This window comes from Larimichthys crocea, chromosome VIII (assembly GCF_000972845.2).
Source record: "Larimichthys crocea isolate SSNF chromosome VIII, L_crocea_2.0, whole genome shotgun sequence".
Classification (NCBI taxonomy): domain Eukaryota; kingdom Metazoa; phylum Chordata; class Actinopteri; family Sciaenidae; genus Larimichthys; species Larimichthys crocea.
This window is the reverse complement of record NC_040018.1, coordinates 16,641,609-16,660,003: the sequence shown is the minus strand read 5'-3', so window position 1 is coordinate 16,660,003 and position 18,395 is coordinate 16,641,609. Positions and strand designations below refer to the sequence as shown.

The 18,395-nt window shown below is 37.5% G+C and overlaps 1 protein-coding gene across 1 annotated transcript in view; it reads left to right on the top strand.

The window, feature by feature from the left end:
- Positions 1-18,395, top strand: part of LOC104927904 (CUB and sushi domain-containing protein 1) — a 294,884-nt gene that overhangs the window by 233,611 nt on the left and 42,878 nt on the right. Inside the window, exons 40-48 of the mRNA XM_027281351.1 lie at positions 246-364; positions 642-711; positions 1,901-2,017; positions 2,748-2,957; positions 5,370-5,558; positions 6,036-6,213; positions 11,843-11,988; positions 13,799-13,879; positions 17,191-17,301. Of these exons, the coding sequence (XP_027137152.1) occupies positions 246-364; positions 642-711; positions 1,901-2,017; positions 2,748-2,957; positions 5,370-5,558; positions 6,036-6,213; positions 11,843-11,988; positions 13,799-13,879; positions 17,191-17,301 (1,221 nt within the window). The remainder of the gene's footprint in view (positions 1-245; positions 365-641; positions 712-1,900; positions 2,018-2,747; positions 2,958-5,369; positions 5,559-6,035; positions 6,214-11,842; positions 11,989-13,798; positions 13,880-17,190; positions 17,302-18,395) is intronic.

Sequence of the window (18,395 nt, the reverse complement as noted above, 5' to 3'; positions counted from 1 at the left end):
TGTCGTACCGCAGAATGAAATTACTTTACTCAGCAATGATAACTTTAATAATAAAGGTCAAGGCAGCAATGTAGGTTAGACTGTGCAGAACTTATTATTGTATATTTCTGTCCATACCTGGATGAAGTCAGTCAGGACCCAGGACTTGAGCCAGAGGCTGAGCGATGTTTACATAGAAAACGTAATGATAACATATTGTGATAAGATGTCCTTCATTTTCCCCTATTTTTAAATTTTTTTTATAGCTGTTGGTCTTACCACCTGTCCAGAGCCAATGGTCCCAGCCAATGGCATTAAATCAGGGGACAGATATATGGTCAATGAGGTGGTAGCATTCACCTGTGAACCTGGCTACACTTTACAGGTAATGAACACAGTCATACAAACCAATAATATATTATGTATTGATACTAAATGTGCATACTGTACGTAGTTTTAGATACTGATTGTGCATAGTTAAATACTGTTTTACATAATGTGACAATTTCCACATTGGCTGCATTTCTACTTAAATAAATACACACCATAATTGTTGTAAAGTAAATATCCAATTCACTACCTTAGAAAATTCTAAAATTGCACATTTTCTCCACTCCCAGTATCTTAGTTCCTTAAACCTTGAGCCACTGTGTCACTTTCAGGGCCACTCTCACATTTCCTGCATGCCAGGGACTGTACGTCGATGGAACTACCCACCTCCTCTTTGCATAGGTAACACACACACACACACACACACACACTGCTCTGCTGTTATGAATCAATCGATCCAGTAAGGAAAAAAAAAATGTAATGCAGGTGTGAGATTCACATTAAACTTTTTGCCCTGCACAGCAAAGTGACAGAAGATTTTTAGTGGATAAGAGACGTTAGAGTTCTCTATAAAGCTACTGTTGATTGAATTGGTATTACCTTTGGAGACTACAAAAAAAAACAGTTAATTTAAGCAATTGATTACATGATGTCAATGTGTAATCTAAAAGTTAAATACTTTTAAAAATGAGATTGCATCCACTCGCAGTAACATAGTGCGGAATAATAATTCTTCAAATAAATAAATATTAAGGACTGAATGAGAAAGTCTAGTTCAGACTTAACTGTTTTATCACCTTGAAATCAGATTTGTGGAAGTAAGCAACTTCTTGACAGACACAGGGTCAGCGATCTATAGGATCAATACCGTATACCTACTGGGTATAAACTGAAATTTGTACTTGCTGACTTGTGCTGAGATCCAAGTCTTTCTAACTTCTGCAATAGTGTTAAGGAACTCTGATTACATTGCTGTTTCTGTTCAAGATTGAATTATTCAGTCCTTGGTGAAAACTTGTAGCAGGTCTGGAAAGCCAATTCTAGTTAAAGTCAACCTTGACATGTCAGGACTAACTAAACTCAGTCCCTAGTCATAGAGGTGCAAATTTATGTATATACTTTAGTGTTGATGTTATACTTAGTGATGTGTTGTGTTGTGCTTGACTAAATTATGTTCAGATGTGTTTTTAATATGCTGCACCTTTCATGTATGTAAATAGAGGACAACAAATGACACACATTTAAATATAATGTCATCCCTTGCAACACAACCTTTAACTATCGCCTAATAAACAGATAATAGAGTTTACACTTCCAACAATGTCACCAAAAGCTTTAAACTTTACAAAGGTAGAATTTATGACAGAGCTGTTGAATTTCAATAGATTGTACAGGTGTACCTAATAAAGTGGCCACACAGTATAAATGTCGATACAACAAATCTGCGTTCCCCTGAAAGGGTGTTCAAGCCCCTGAGGTTGTCGCTTGCAACCTCTCTGTTCAAGCAGAAAGGCTGAAGTGATGATCTCTCTTGTACGTTGCTCATATGTTGCCTATTTTAACGATGAGTTTGCTTTTCCTGTGTTGTCAGCTCGTTGCGGTGGGGTGTTGTCTGAGATGAGTGGTGTCATCCTTAGTCCAGGTTTCCCTGGTAACTACCCCGGCAACCTGGACTGCACCTGGCAAATCACTCTGCCAACTGGATATGGTAAGCATTATGGGATGGAAGAGCATTCCCAAAAAGATTGTGTCACTTTCAGTACATCTGTCGGCGTATTTGTGAAACACAAACCTCCTTTTTTAGCACATAATCTGCAGCACTAACACATGGTTTATTGAAAGCACCACATGTTTGATTGGAGGCTGACACATGGTGTGTGCTGTATAATGACTACAGTGACTGATGTTTTGAATAGTACACCGTTTTAATCTTTTTGTGTGCGTGGCATACATGTCCCTGTGTGTAATTAGTGTCATTTTTAAGTTCACATGTAGTGATATAATTTTATTTCCAGAAATGATAATAGCACATTCAAATGACAGCAAAACTAGATTCGAGACAGCTTTATTGATATTGTCTCAGACAACATAACTGCAGTTCTATCTTTAGTGCAAGTTGTCAAAATATAAAAATAACAATATAAAAGTACCAGATAAAGAGATTGTAATAAAAATAGATATCAAAGTTTGCAGTACTATAAACATATTACTCTTGGTCTCTATGCATACAACATGTCTATGCTGTATGGACACACTGACAGCAATATAAAATCTTGTTATTTTCAGACCCATAAAATTTGGGTCACCTATATGAATATTAGCTTGAAATTAATCGTTTAATCCTTTCAGCTATATAAAAAAATCATATTTACTGTAATTCTCATATATTTTTATGATGTATTATATGTAGTCTATCATAATCTTTGTTTGTATTTTAGGAGCCCATATCCAGTTCCAAAACTTTTCTTCTGAAGACAACCATGACTTTCTAGAGGTCAGAGCTGGACCACAGCACAGCTCTGCTCTTATTGGACAGTTTACTGGCTCGCAGATCCCACCAACTTTGCTGAGCACTACCCACCTGACAATCATCCACTTCTACAGTGACCACTCAGAAAACAGGCCGGGGTTCAAACTGAACTATCAGGGTGAGTTCATGTGTGATTGTAAACCCATTAAGATTGTTTTTTAAGAAATTGACTGCAGACTAGGTTTGAACCTATTATGATGTCACCCATTTGTTTGTGAAGCCTCAAGTCTGGCACAATGGCCATCCTCATATTGTTATTGTTTTAAGCACCATATTTGGACAAGAGTATGAAGTTGGTGGGTGACGTACTACAAGTTCGGCTGTCCTTGGTTTTGGCAGGAAATAATGGTGGCCATCTGGGTGGCAAACATTTTCATATCACAGTCAAACAGTACGTTAAAATATGTTTTGAAAACATCTTAGGTGATAAATATGAAATGCAGTAACATCATTTTGATTCATATTTCTTATTAAATATTTAAACAAAAACATAAAATTAACAGACAAGTAATTCAAGTCATCACGTCTCAAGTCAAATCACAAGTCTTTGACTTCCAAATCCAAGTTAAGTCAACTCACAATGACTTGATGATGTGATCTCTGACTGAAATCATAAACTCATTAAGAAAAAAGTGTTATTTTCTCATACAAATCCATACAGTTGACCTGCTGGTCATTACAAAGACTACAGGTTTAAACCAGTAATGCAATGCCTACACTTTTCAGACCCAGAATCTCTGTCCACTAATATATGCTGTCAATGCTGCAGACACAAAAGGCCACAAACCTTGAGGTGTTACTGCAGGCGGTAAGAAGTTGAAAGCTGCCGCCTCAAGGGACACTGAGGGCCAGACCTGTATTCAAATTGAGCCTACTGTTTGTTTGTTTTTTCAGATTTGGAGTAGGAAAGACTAGATGGTTACTTGAATGATTTAGAAAAAAGAAATACTCTCTTCAAATATTCTGAATAAATTAACATCCCAACCTCGTTGCCAAATTACAAAGTGTTCCCAACTCCAAGAAATGAAGGGTAGGATGAAAAAATGTATTGCTATGAGGTTTTGAGCTTTGATCCGTGGATGAGTCATGCTAAAGACCTTATGGCTTTCCTCTCATCATTAAAAGAGATGGATTGTTTGTAAGCCCCTATGAGAGACTGGCATCTTGTCCAGCAGGCTTTACCAGCAGCCCTAAGTGCTTTACTTCAAAGACACAAGAGATGCACTGTGGGCATTTATGCCATCAAAACTAGAACAAGGCTTACTGTACTAACTTACACATAAGCTAACCCACATTCACATGGACATAATGTTTTTTTTGCTCCCACTTTACAATGGCCAAGTCCTTCAACACTGCAGTCTTCTCACTGCTAAATCCAACCATTGGAATGTGGATGTTGTTTCCTCACATACACCCTCAGCTGTGTTGAAAGAACACAATTGCTAGTGCTCTAGCCTGGGTGCATGCTTTCACCCCTGACTCACCCAGTGATACAAGCTCAGGTCAGTACTCATGACCTAGGAGGTTATGTGAGCACGTTCACAAAAAATGGGTTAAGTGCCGGGCACTGAAAAATCCGAATAGAATGAATGCAAAAGTATTTGCACACTTTTTGATCCAAATATCGCTAACAAAAACCGTGGGAGCAATTTTGGTGTTTGACACTCTGACATTGGACCTTCTTGGTTTTAATTTCACAGCTGCAAGTACATCCACTAACACATGGACAACTTTTGGCCCTACATTTTCCACAATTCTTTTAGTTCTCTTTTCAGCCTGTGGTATTTCCATACCCTTTTATATTCCCTTGATGCTGCTTTCACACAGGACATCTACATCTGTCACCACTTGCTTTTCTGTTCCATCTTTATTTCTACAATGTCCAGTTAGTTTTGTAAATATTTTACCTGTCGGGATGTAAAGGTCTCACAGGCTTTTAATTCTGGCATTCTTAAGCACCCTTTGCGGCATTTCCCATCTGGACTCAACAGCAGCACAGCTGTTCCTGTGCACACCCTGCACCTTGATTGTGTTGTATGCATTTCTATCCTACATCTTAGATCCTGCTCCTGCATAGACTGTCTCTGAGACCTCTGCACCACAGGTGTTGTCAAGCACTGCAGAAGCTGTATTGACCTCGCACTGAGTGCTGGCCTTTTCTTGGCTGTTTTTTTTTTCTAAAGTTAGTGACCTCTGCTTTCTGTCAGTCACACGTCTAATGGAGGGGCTCAGCTTGCCGTGACACTCATGCAGAGTGAGCTATGCTCTAAATACACCTGTGATACTGATATTTGCTCAAGCAAGTACTGGAGACAATTTTTTTTAAATGCCCCTTTAAGTCCATTAGTTATAAGTTAAAAAACAAAACAAAAAACGCTGTAGTACACAGGGGGAAATTATACAACTACAATGTATTTATTAATCTGAGTGTGCCTGTAGCTACACCTTTTCCTGACATCGAAAATGTAGGTATTTAGGAGCTTTGGTGTATTTTCACACATTTTTTTGTTTTCTTCATCTCTCTCTTTAGCCTATCAACTTCAAAACTGCCAGGATCCCTCTCCTTTTCCCAATGGTGACATCATCAACAGTGACTACAGTGCTGGCCAATCAATAACTTTTCAGTGCTACCCTGGTTATGTTTTGATTGGACACCCAGTACTAACGTGCCTGCACGGGACCAACCGAAAGTGGAACCACCCATTTCCACGCTGCGAAGGTAAGAACAATTTGAAATGTCTTAATGTCAGTTGATTGATGTTGTAAAAAAAATGAACACTGTTGTGTTGTTACCACTTTTACCCCAGAACATCCCCATCCCTCACGTACCAATTGTAATTTAAAATCTAGACATTTACAAAATGTTGTTATCCTAATTGAATTTCAGTAAACTTAATCTCATCCTTCATGGATATCACAAACCAGCAGTTAAGTAGAAAGTAAATATTCCTGTGTCACTCGGATCATTTACTCCATACATCAGGAGCACACCCATTGCTCACTACCACTACTGCTGCTGCTGCTGCTGCTGCTGCTTCCACTTCTACTGCTGAAAATAATGATCATAATTGTGTTCCTCACTATCTACAGTTCAACAGTTATTCTTGTCTCCTTCTTCACATCCCTGCAGGTCGGGCATGTTAGAAGAAAGTAACAAATCTGCGAATAGATAATCTTACAACTCTGTTCTTTACAGCTCCTTGTGGATATAATGTCACGGCTGAAAACGGGACCATCTATTCACCTCAGTACCCCAATGAATACCCCAACTCCCAGGACTGTAGCTGGCTCATCACTGTTCCTCACGGACATGGGGTTTATATCAACTTTACCTTATTGCAGACAGAGCCTGTCACTGATTACATCGCTGTCTGGTAAGTCTGGGTGCACTCACACTTGAACGTACATGCTCACACACACATATACACACAACCGAATAAGCTTCTTTTCAATGTTGCCCTTTAGCCTTGGACTGATTGCATCACTGACGGGTATGTTTTGAATGTACTTATAGTCTGGCTCCTCTCTTCACTCATAAGAAGGTGGTAAGGTTGTATCATCTTAACCTCTATTTTTTTATTCCTGTCTTTCTGTTTCTCTCACACAGACTTTTGGGGATACATTTAATTCCCAAATTACAATTTGATCCCTGATATTTATTTTAGTGTTTCTTTTATTTTATACAAACATACTGTTTGTGTTTTCCTGTTTAAACACATATGCCAGTATGAGTCAGTTGTTTGACTTTATCATAGAGACAGCATCTGTATATGGCATCATTGATATACAGGGATCAAAACTCCATAGACTCCTAATACGTACTGTACATCCATACATGCCCTGAGCATATACTGACTCTCCTGCAGTTTTAATGGGATTCAGTGTGAAGATAGGACTATAATATAGGGAGTGTTAGAGTAATGCATTTACAATGGGACCACTGACCAATTCAATCTAACTCAGTACCAGGGCCATACGCAGACCCGGAGACGGCTCAGGAACTCTGGCAGTAATGATGAGATTCAGTGGGGAGTGTGAAATGTAATGAAAGGAGTGGTGGAGCTGGGTTCACAAATCCAACGGGACTCGGTTGGATCTGACAAGCTTGGGTCAGTCCAAGAGAAATTTCTCACAGTTTCAGTCATCACTGTGTTTGCTGTCAAAAAATAATATTGGACTGTGAATTTATTAGGAGGAAAATTAAGATTGAGTTGGATTTGAGCCCTGTCATTCTTTGGTGTTGGGGTTGGTTTGGGAAATAAATATTTGGTGTTTGGGTGCAGTCGGTCTTTCATTTTTAGACTGAAGAGTCAAGCTCAAGGGAGAGAGCGGCTGAAAAGCAGGCAGTTGGAAAGTAATTCATTTACAGTTGGTGACTACTGGCTTTCAATCTAGCCAGCCACCAGAGCCATGGATAGAGCTACAGAGAGGTGCGGTGTCAAGTCATTTTGCAGTTGCAAATTGATTTTGGTGATTCATGTGTTTTTGGCACATTGCATGTGGAACAAAGTTATAGAATCACATTCATAGATTGTCAGGTAAGAAAAGGCATCTGTATCGTGAGATTAGTGCATTCATGATGGACTGTTGCACCCCTCAGTCTAGCTGTAACTCAAACACATGAATACATTTGGAAGTGACTGGGGGCTGACACTGACGAGAGGAGTGCTTTTCTCAGACCCAGTGGGATACCATGTACCTTCGAGGGCCTTAGACAGATTTAGAGAGAATGATCCGAAGGTCTGCTGCTTCTGCATTACAGCCATGTGAGGAGAACACTTTTAGTCTGCATATTCAATAAAGATACTTGATTAGACTTGATGTGATTATTCCATTTATCTCATATGTCTAAAAAGAGTTACTAATTTCAATATTACAGATTTTACTGATATTAATAACTGCAAACATTCTCCAAAGAAATCTTTCTTTTGTTTTACTCTACTGTAAATAGTGTCATTTCCAGTTGTTAGTTAGATCAAAGGTTGTCGCACCAGTAAATCTGGTCACCTTTCTTTTTGACAGTGATGTGTTCACTGCTCACCTGTGCTTTTACAGATTCTTTCTCATAGGCTTGTGGTGTAAGTGAATGTTTGTTTTTTTGGTGAGGTTTTGGGTCCTTTGATTGGGTCTTTTGATTTGCTCAGATAGAAACGAATGTGCTCTTTGTGTGGAAGGTGAGAGGTACAATTGACTTACATTAGGCTTTCTGAAAGGACCTTCTGAAATGTCCCTTTGAAACCTTTTAATGATGAAGTTATTATTTTGAATATTTATTATATTCATCTGCTGTGAACTGTTAATACAACAGGAAACTGACATTATCTCATTGTATTAATTCAAGCTTAAGATTGGGGCCACTGCTTTTGCCATGATTTGGGCATTTGTCTGTTTGAATTTCTGAATTCAATTGGACAGAGGATAGGAGGAGACACAATATGCCCTATGTGATCAGCTGGGTTAATAGGAAATTGATTGGGAGTACAATTTCAATTCAATATTGAACTTGTAATCGGTAATTTCAAGAGTTTGATTCCATAATGAGTCATATTGGAGTTGCATATGTAGACCAAAGGAAGCTTATTATTGATAGAAAATGAACTCTACAGAGGAAAGCTAGATTTCTGTACATATAAAAGCACTTTATTTGAAGCAGTGTGCATAAAACTATTGTTCCCCTAGCCGACTCATTCCTGAGGTGGTAGAAGCCAAACCTAGCGGAAAAAACTCTGCCTCGGTTCTGCAGTCAGACTGCCCTTCTTTGGTCTCAGAGGCAGTGTTCGATCCCCGTCCTGCTGTGTTCTCAGGTCAACCGAGAAACTGGCATGAACATTTTCCCATGACCTCTTACCTCAAGATACCTGACTGAATGTATAGATGCCCATGAGTCTCCCCTTTACAGACATGCCCACTTAATGCTTATCCCATGTTTTGGACAAAATCCAGGCAGTTGTTTTAGTACTGTGTACAGTACAGCATGAATTGGGAATGAGTGGAAAGCTGAGACTCTTGTGGAGTTCAGTTGTATTCATGATGTAACCAATTTCATTGCATTGTAGATTAATGAGCAATAGACAGTGTTCATTAAATGTAACTTTGTCAACAGCAGCATGGCAACATAAAACTTTACGTTCTTTTTGTATTATTAATTCAACACAACATATTGGTTATGACATTTCCCTTCTACATGACAAAGTTGCATTGCATGGCATTTCTCTACCAGACCAGAGATTGTGAGATGTTCTCTGAAAATGAAGGTGTCAGGTTATGCAAGGCACGATCAGGACACACAAGTTATAATTTATTAAAATGGATTAGATTGACAGAATTGTTTAAACTCCATGAGTTCTTGCAGGCACGTAGTAAATCGAGAAATTATCATTCAACTTTCCATTAGTGACCTCTCAAGGTCTCCAAAACCCAAGGGAAAACAAAGGTTCCTGGGGGAAATTTTATCAATTCTCTTGACAGATCTTAGTCATCACATCATGAGCATTTTTATGACTCTGTAGTCTGAAGACCATCACTAAACCATTTCAACTATGGACCTGAGCAACACAGCAGTTTATGATGCTGTACAATGACGCACATTTGACAGAATCAATGACATTATTTGCTTACCGGCAGTGGAAATACTATATGTTCTACTGGTGCCTTTATGTAATATTCATCTCTTCTAATGCTGGATCTCTGAGAAAAAAAAATCTATTAAAATTTTGAAGATTTGTAGAGAAATTAACTGTATTTCACTCAGAAAGAAAATATTATAAGCTGTGAAAATTACAGCTCTCAGCTATAACGTATCACGTAATGTAACTTAATTTAAATGAGCAAAGTCACAGAAATATTTATTCTCATTGTTGTCATATCAGTGTAGTGTGTTTACTTTTAAGATGTTTTTGTGATACATTCACTGTTCTCTCCTTCATGGGACAACAACTCTCCTGGAATGATGATGATGATGATGATGATGATGATTGATGCAATTTATGACACAGTTGCATTTTTATTTTGCCTATTGTTGAACTTGGTTTAATTTGATGTTATTGCGTTAGAATTTAGATACAACATGATGTTACTTGAAAATGTTAAGCTTGGCGTATTTCATTAGCATTGTGTTGGGGCAATTGGGGGCAGGTGGGGCTTGAAAATCCCCCCCCCCTAAAGTGGGGAATGACCGAAAGTTTGAGAACCACTGACTTATTGTGTGGGAGAAGTGCTGATTCACTCTTTTTGAATATGTTGTTTTAGTGTGTGAGACCCAACCAGTATCTCCTTTTGTTCACAAACTCTTTTAGCTTGAAGGTACTGACTTTCTGGCTTTCACAAGAGCATATTCTTGTATGTCTTCTTCTAATTGAGGGAAAGGTCACGAACCAAGTTTTCTCTGGGCTGTTTTAAAATTCCTGCACTTTTCAGAAATAAGTTCAATAAAGTATAAATACAACCCTCCAAATAGATGTTTTAATGAGTTTTTTTTATTTATTTTTTTTTTAGTGATGGAGCCACAAAATTCCAACTCAGCTTTAATTTGAATACCCCCCCCCCCAAAAAAAAAAAAAAAAAATCCAACACCTTCAGAAGACCTTGAATTATTTAGGAGCTGAGAGATCCCAGGCACTCTTCATGAATTAAAATTTTAAAATCCTTGTTTAATCCAATGGCATGTTCATTATAAACCTAAAACTGGGCATTTAGGAACTTTAGAAAATGTAACCTTTCAACATCATTCAATATTTAATGAGAGAAGTTAAGCTTTTAATCCGTGGGCTTTGTTCAGTGAACTTGTTTGCAAAGCAAAGCACAGAAAAAAAAAAACTAAAATATTTTCTTTATACTCTTTCAATGAACAAGCATCTGGATTTACCAGATATGTGTTAACAAAGGCCCTTCTTTTGGTTTCTATTCTCCCTGTAATTAAATACGTCTTATGCTGGTTGTGGATTTGCATAAAGATTGAAGTTGTAGATTTGTAATAAAATATATTTTGAAATATATAAACATGATTGTACTTGCAACTTGTAAATTACACCTTTAATATAACATCCTGACTGTACTGGTGGATGATGATCTACTGACTCCAAGTGCATCATTATTCAGAAGTTAGTGCACCATTTGATTTAACATCAATGTAGTGATATTAACCTTGTTCAATAAATCTTCAGCAGCCAATAAGTGGTGAAATCACAAATGCAAAAGATAATAAGACTGCTTAACTTTATCAGTAGTGGTCACTATGGGAGTGTATTTAAAGAACAAAAGTAAGTACAATCTGTAATTATGATAATACTATTTCAAGAATTCAACACTCAGCAGCAATGTTTAGAAATACTCAAATCCTACAGGGGATTTAATAAATACTCATTGCTATTGTCATTTTAAAGTTCAGTCTGAGATAGACTGTGTGAAATCATGTCTATTATAATTTCTAGTATATCCTTGCATTTATTATTTTCTAATATTGTATTTCAACACATACACACACACACACACAAAATGGATGTATAAAATAAAGAATATAGACTCTTAATTCCTAAATTATAAACCGTATTATTTTTAATTATATTATTAGATACTAGTATTATTATGTATAATATATGTTTTTATTTAGTTTTATTCGTTATTTCTCATCCTTATTTTTTTACACTGATTTAATGATTTTATTCTTTTTTTATTTTTCATCCTTAAGAGCATGTCATCACTTTATTCCACTGCGTAGACTGAAAATATGAGCATGTGACAGATACATTTTGAAAGTTGTTAGTGTAAGGGCTTTGCTCGCAATAAAAGTAAATCAAAGAAACAGTTAACACTATATATATCATACGCAGAGATGCTTCACATTTTTCTGGCAACTTTGAGGTGACTCATGGTTTCTCTGTCTGTCCTGCAGCTACAATAGTCAATGTATCTACTTCTAGTTGAAGTGTCATCAGTTGTCTTTGTCTTCTCTGTCTCTCTCTCTCTCTCTGTTTTTGTGTATTTCTATTTTTTATTTGTATTTAGGGACGGCCCAGATACGTCTAGTCCACAGCTGGGAGTCTTCAGTGGCAACACAGCTTTAGAATCAGCCTACAGTACCAGCCTGAAGGTCCTGATTCACTTTCACTCTGACTTTTCAACTGGAGGGTTCTTCATTCTCAACTTCCATGGTACAGATACACACTCTCTCACACACATTGACCCATAGTATAGTTTAAAAAAAAATACCCTTAATATACAGCATATACTGTAGATACTACAGTTAGTCAGTCACCTATGGGAGATTTTGGATCACACATCATCAAAACACCAAATGAAGGAATATCTTTTTGAAGAACGGTGCATTTAAGCTGTTCTAGTGGCTCTTGGGAGCATGACACCTTTTATCTTAAATAACGTAATGAAGTAATTGATATAGTCTTAGTATGTGTGGGCCATTTCAGTAACCACTTCAAGTGTCAGTTTCATAACTACTTATTGAGAAAGAATATTTTCTGCAGTGAAAAAAGGGTATTGAGGAAGGATGCTAGAATGTGGTCTTTTCTTCTTTCACTCTTTTCTGTTACTCTGCTACTATTCAGTATTTTAATAATAAGCAAGTTCGTATCCCTTTCAGAAACATTTTCTAAGGAATCACTGGTAGTGTGTGCAATCTGGGATGCAGCTTTTGTTCAAACTATACAGTCAGAGTAACAACTCTACAGCCTGTTGCTTAGGGTGTGCATTGTTTTCTCTGACCTCAAATGACTGTTGTTGAGGGACACATACATATTATATCTATCTGCAGCTCTATTTCAAAAGTGTATGATATTATTTAAATGCTGCTTGATAAAACAGTTCCTTGAGGTCAAAATATGTTTTTGTTTATGGAAGCAGTGACTCATGAAAAGGCCACACTCATCCACACTTGAAAACACCTGTTTCCCGTTCTTTCACTTTTTTTTACGGTTGGAAAGCCATTTTCTCCCTCATTATGCTGCTGGAGCTACAGAAGAAAATGTGCTTTAAATGAAAAATAATAAGAATCAATAATGCCCTTGGTTTTGGTGGCGTATGTTTGTTGACCAAATACCCTGGAATATGTTTTCACTTGTAAAGTTGTTCTGAAGTTTTTGCAGAGTTTGACAATGTTGTTTACTTGTGAATTAAATCATGTAGTAAGACCTTGAACCGATACGGCCACCTCAAAATCCTTAACACCATATGTAAGATTCTCTTGAGTTTATATTAAAACTATTATTATTATTATTATTATTATTGTTATTATGTCATTCTCTGTGTTTTGACCCTTCAGGAAAATACAAACTCTCCGGTCTTCTCCATTTCCAGGTGTCAGACTAGCATGTGTGCATAGACCAGACGCTCTAGATTTACATTGTATTGTTCATATGAGATAAAAATATCAGAATAATAATATCAGTTCACAGGAAATAGTAAGGTCATCTAGATTTAATATGTTAAAGACATGAACATGCATGGTAAACACAACATTTAAAGCCCTTGTTCAGGGTCAGTCAACAGTAGCCAACCTTTACTGTTTGTGCCAACTGGGACATTCTGAGGCACAAAGTAACCTCTTGTCAAAGTCATATCCCCTGTGGCATCATGATACAAGCATGGCTGCCCACTAAAGAACTGTCTGGATAGTTTAAATAATAAAGATCACACATCGTATCCACTGTCCCTTTCTCCACATGGATGCTCTTTTCACAAAGGCAACTGCACTGCTTGTTTCTAACATTGTCAGTAAACTCCTTCACAGCAGTACACCGAAGAACAGTGTAGCAGCATCTAATTTCGCTGGTTCATGTGCAATGAACTGTCAAAGATAATAAAAGATACTCTTGTTTTTTTTTTTCTTATAGCAATCACACGCTCACAAATCCCCCCTCGTAATACAAATGTTTTCATACTGTATGTCAGTGCCATGGACTTAATTGCATACGTACTAAATTGTATGTACTCGGTACCTCCCTCCAGCCTATCGCCTGAAGAAATGCTCTCCTCCCCCGGTTGTGGAGAATGCAGAGGTGATCTATGAAGATGAAGACTTCCAGATAGGTAATAATCATGATTCCTAATGTAGCCCTTCGATAAAGCATAACAACACAACCGTTTTGTTGATACCAAGACAGCTGAACCTGTATGAATTTGTCTAATTAAGCCATTTTTCAATGACATTGTTTTGTACAAAAAGAATTAGGAAACATTTTCAACCTTATCTATTTTGGTACATCTTTAGATTAAAAAGGACTCTTACTCTACAGGACTGACAAACTACCTGATCAGGCTTGTAGGAGGTCATTGTTCTGCTGATTGTAAATTACTCCACTAATGGGTCACATTTATCTAAATATAGCTGGCAAACGTTAGTCTGTCACTGTTAATTTTATTTTTCTTTATTAGTGAAGCTGAACTCAGTGTACTGTACCACAGTGTGCATACATCTCGATCTGCGATACACAGAAAACAAACCCAAAAAAAAAAAGAGATACATTCACAAAAGGGTTTTTGTGTGTGTGTGTTATAGAAGGACGTATCACTTGATTATAAATGATGAAATATAGTATCCGCATTTGCAACCAGCAATGACTGGTAAACACTTATTGTTTTTACATTTGAGAAATACTGAAAAATACTGGATATTTTTTGTTTTTACATTTGAGAAATACTGAAAAATACTGGATATTTTTACCTCTTCAGGTCTAAAAAATCCCTAAAAGTAAACAGTATTTTAAGAAATATTGGGGCAATTTTATGTCAGCTGCAGCTGTCTGTATCCAGTACAGAGGTAGGTTTGGTATGTGTTTATCATAGCTGACAATAAACAGGGTCAAATGGTAGCTTCATCAAAGGAGAAAATGTTCTATCGTGTTGGCCAGCAAGCTAAGCAGTACATTTAAATACCTGCAAAGTCTTTCACAAGTCTGCAAACAAACTTCATAATGAGTACCAAGCTTCTAAAATGCTATTTGTAGTCATTGAATAGCGACCTTGCAGAAACGAATTGTTCATTTCAGCACAAAGTCTTCATATTGTGTGAATTTTGCTAAGCTAGGCTGAGCACATCTTGGACCAGTCTGTCTAACAAATGTATTGTGTTGAAATGTAACACCATATGTTGTCACAAGCTTTTGAAAAACATCAATTTGGGAGAAATAATCGTTTGTCAAGTTTTCCATTTTCCCCCAGCTCTGTGTTGTGTGATTTGCTCAAAGCATCTTACTCTTAGGTTTGGTGACCTTTAAGACCAGGAGCTGTAATTTTGAAAAAAGGCAGACATTTCATAAAACCACAGCAAGATCAATTTACCCTGCCAGTGGTATGCAGAGCCTAGACACTTCTGGCAAAGTATATAATCATTTCTCTGCAGAAAACGTACATTTTAAAATGTCAGCCTTTTATGAATTCAGAAAGATTTTTGAATGATTACTTGATTTGGGGGATTTTTTGTTTTAAAGAAACATTTACAGTGCCACAGTTAAACCTTGGCCTTTCAGGGACATGAAAGGCACTCACCTTGAAATAAAAAAAATGGTCATTAGTAGGGGTGTAACGGTATTTGTATTCATCCCGAACCGTCACGGTACGGGCATCACGGTTCAGTGCACGTAGTCATACAACGAATACATATGAGTGACTTTTTTAAAAAGTCGAGTCCTCACTTTAATCCAGGTGGCGGTAATGCGGTAATGAGCCTAAAAGCTGCCAGAAACCGTCATTACAGAAGAAGAAAAAAGTAGTTACAAAAAAGGACAAAGAAGAAAAGTGATGGAAAGTGTGGAGCTGGAGGAGGCACCGGCTTCATTTAAATCAGCTGTTTGGGAGCACTTTGGCTTCCCAGTACAATATAATGGTGATGGCACGTGATGTCCTGCCGGCGATGTTTCACGGAGTTGCAGTATGTTGCTGGCAAGACCTCAGACATGCTAACCCACATAAGACGGCATCACCCCGACATATCTGTTACTGGTGCGAGGAAAAATACGTCTTTGGTGCAACAACTTATCCCTGCTGCTTTTAAGCCGCCTCTTGACATTAACACTGACAGGGCCAAAAACATCACAGAGGCAACTGGCGTATACATATCAACATCTATGCGCCCATATGCCGTCGTAGAGGAGCCCGGCTTCAAGTATTTATTAAAGGGGCTTTTAGCCACGCTACAGTGTTCCATCCCGTGCGCACATCAGCCAGTCTGTGGTCCCTGCCATTTACAAGTGTGCAAGAGCAGTGGTGGAGCAGGAGCTGTCTACAAAAAATAAATAGAATAAAACCTAAGACAAACATTTGTTTTATGTTTTACTCTATTTATTTTTATAACAGGGGATGGTTTTTGATTTTGCAGTCAATTTGTGTCTGTTCAAAATAAATGAAAAAAAAACTTAGTCTTTTATATGTGATTTTATATGAAATTTTTTTTCCCATTGTACCGAACCCGTACCGAACCGTGACCCCCATACCGAGGTACGTACAGAACCGTGACTTGTGTGTACCGTTACACCCCTAGTCATTAGATATAATTATCCCAACAGGACACGGACAAATACCTACAACCTACACAGTGATCCAGAGAGTACTAATCCAGAGTGTTGACATCCAATTATTGGCACTTGCTCTAAACCACGAGAGCACCAGGCCTGCACCTGTTCACAGCAAGAGTGGAGCCATTCTCTGTGACAGAGTAAAGACCAAAGGGACCTAGTTTGGGATAATCATACATAGAAATCTCACAAGCCCTCTGAACATTGGAGTGCACGTACTGTGAATTTTACATTCACATAACCTGGCAGAACGAAATACCTCAGACATCACCAGCTTTGTTGTCGGTCAGTCTAATAGCCAATTATATAATCTTTGAACAAGCTCAAGGAAAGGTTGAATGTTCTTGTTTGTTCTGTTCAACAGTGTTAAACTTCATGCATCATGCTGGGAGCTGTATGCCATGGTATGCCTCCTGGGCAAAATTTGAAGCGTGCATTAGGCTAGATCTTCCCTGACAGGTGGTAGATATCCACATCTTTTAAGATGGCAAGTCTGTCGAACTTTGCCTCTCCAAATAGAGCAACAAACAAAACATTTCAACTCTTTTGGAGCTCTCTGCTTACAAAATTAACATCTTAAAGACCTTTCTTTTCTCTTTATTCGGTATTCACAGTACACTGAGACAGTTATAGTTTATAGTTAAGAAAAGCCCTACCAGCACAAATGAGATGTAATAGATGGGAATACAATTCAAAACATACCTACCTTTTAGCATGATTAAATGATGATCATGAGATTTTTGCAGTTATTAAGACTAAACTGTGCAAAAACACTTTTTAAAATGTATAATTTATAATGACAGTAATTTTATTACTGCCCTGTGTTAGGTGATATTGTGAAGTACCGCTGCTTACCTGGATATACACTCGTCGGAAGGGCGGAGCTTATGTGTAAACTCAATTCCCATTTGCTTTTTGAAGCCCCGCCAACATGTCAAGGTAAGGCAACACTCAGTCCTACTCACAAACTCATGTATACAATGTAGTGTATACTGTACTGAAAATCAGATGGGGATACTGCCCCAGTGATTTACAATTACATGTCCAGAAAGTTTGGTAACTCTCAAGAGACAGGTTTTAAAAAATGATGGAATATCCTGACATGTAATTTAACTCAAACTCTACACTTTCAATAATGAAACTCCAGGCACCATTTTGTTCGATCCTCCCTGCCTGGTAATGACCCATGTATAGTCGAGTTTTGTCACCCGAGTTCTCTCCAGAGCCACAGGAGAAATTTTACAGCTGTTTACAGAAGATTAATGATACTCCACATGAATAGTCAGTTTATATTGATTTGTAAAATCGGTGGATGTCCCCTTTAATCTAATCTAATCTTTAGTCTAGAACAGGGATGTCCAAAGTATGGCCCAGGGGCCAATCATGGCCCACGGTGAGATTTCATGCGGCCGAAAACTATATACTATAATATATTATTTATGGCCTGTTAGGATTGTCAGATACTGTATGGCTGGAAGATTTTTGGTTGACACAACAAAGCATTTGAACCTCTAAGGACATAACTGCTGGTGTTATATATCTGTAGATGTTACACTAAATATTACTTTCTTCTTGTTAAAAACAAGAGCAAGAGTGATACGTTTTAAACTTAAATGTTAACAGACTTTGCATTACTCATAATAAGTCATGTTTAGAATGAACATGATTTTAAGATTTGTATCTTCATACAAGTTTAACATGTTCCATACAATTTATTCTTTGTTTTATTGGTCATTTTTTTCATTTTTTAAATGTTAGTATTGGCCCCCGGGCATAATCATATTGTCAAATCTGGCCACCTTTAAAAGAAGTTTGGACACTCCTGGTCTAGAAGATATATCTTTACACCTTTGATTGTTGCATTGGTCCAAGAGTATTCCTAAACAGTAAATAACATAAACTGATTATTATTTTTGGTTATTTATTACTTTAAAGCATCTCATTCAGACTTAACCTACTTCTGCATTTCTTCTGAACTGGACTCCACAAACACCTTTTACTCAAATGTCTACATAAATTGGCCAGTAAGGTTT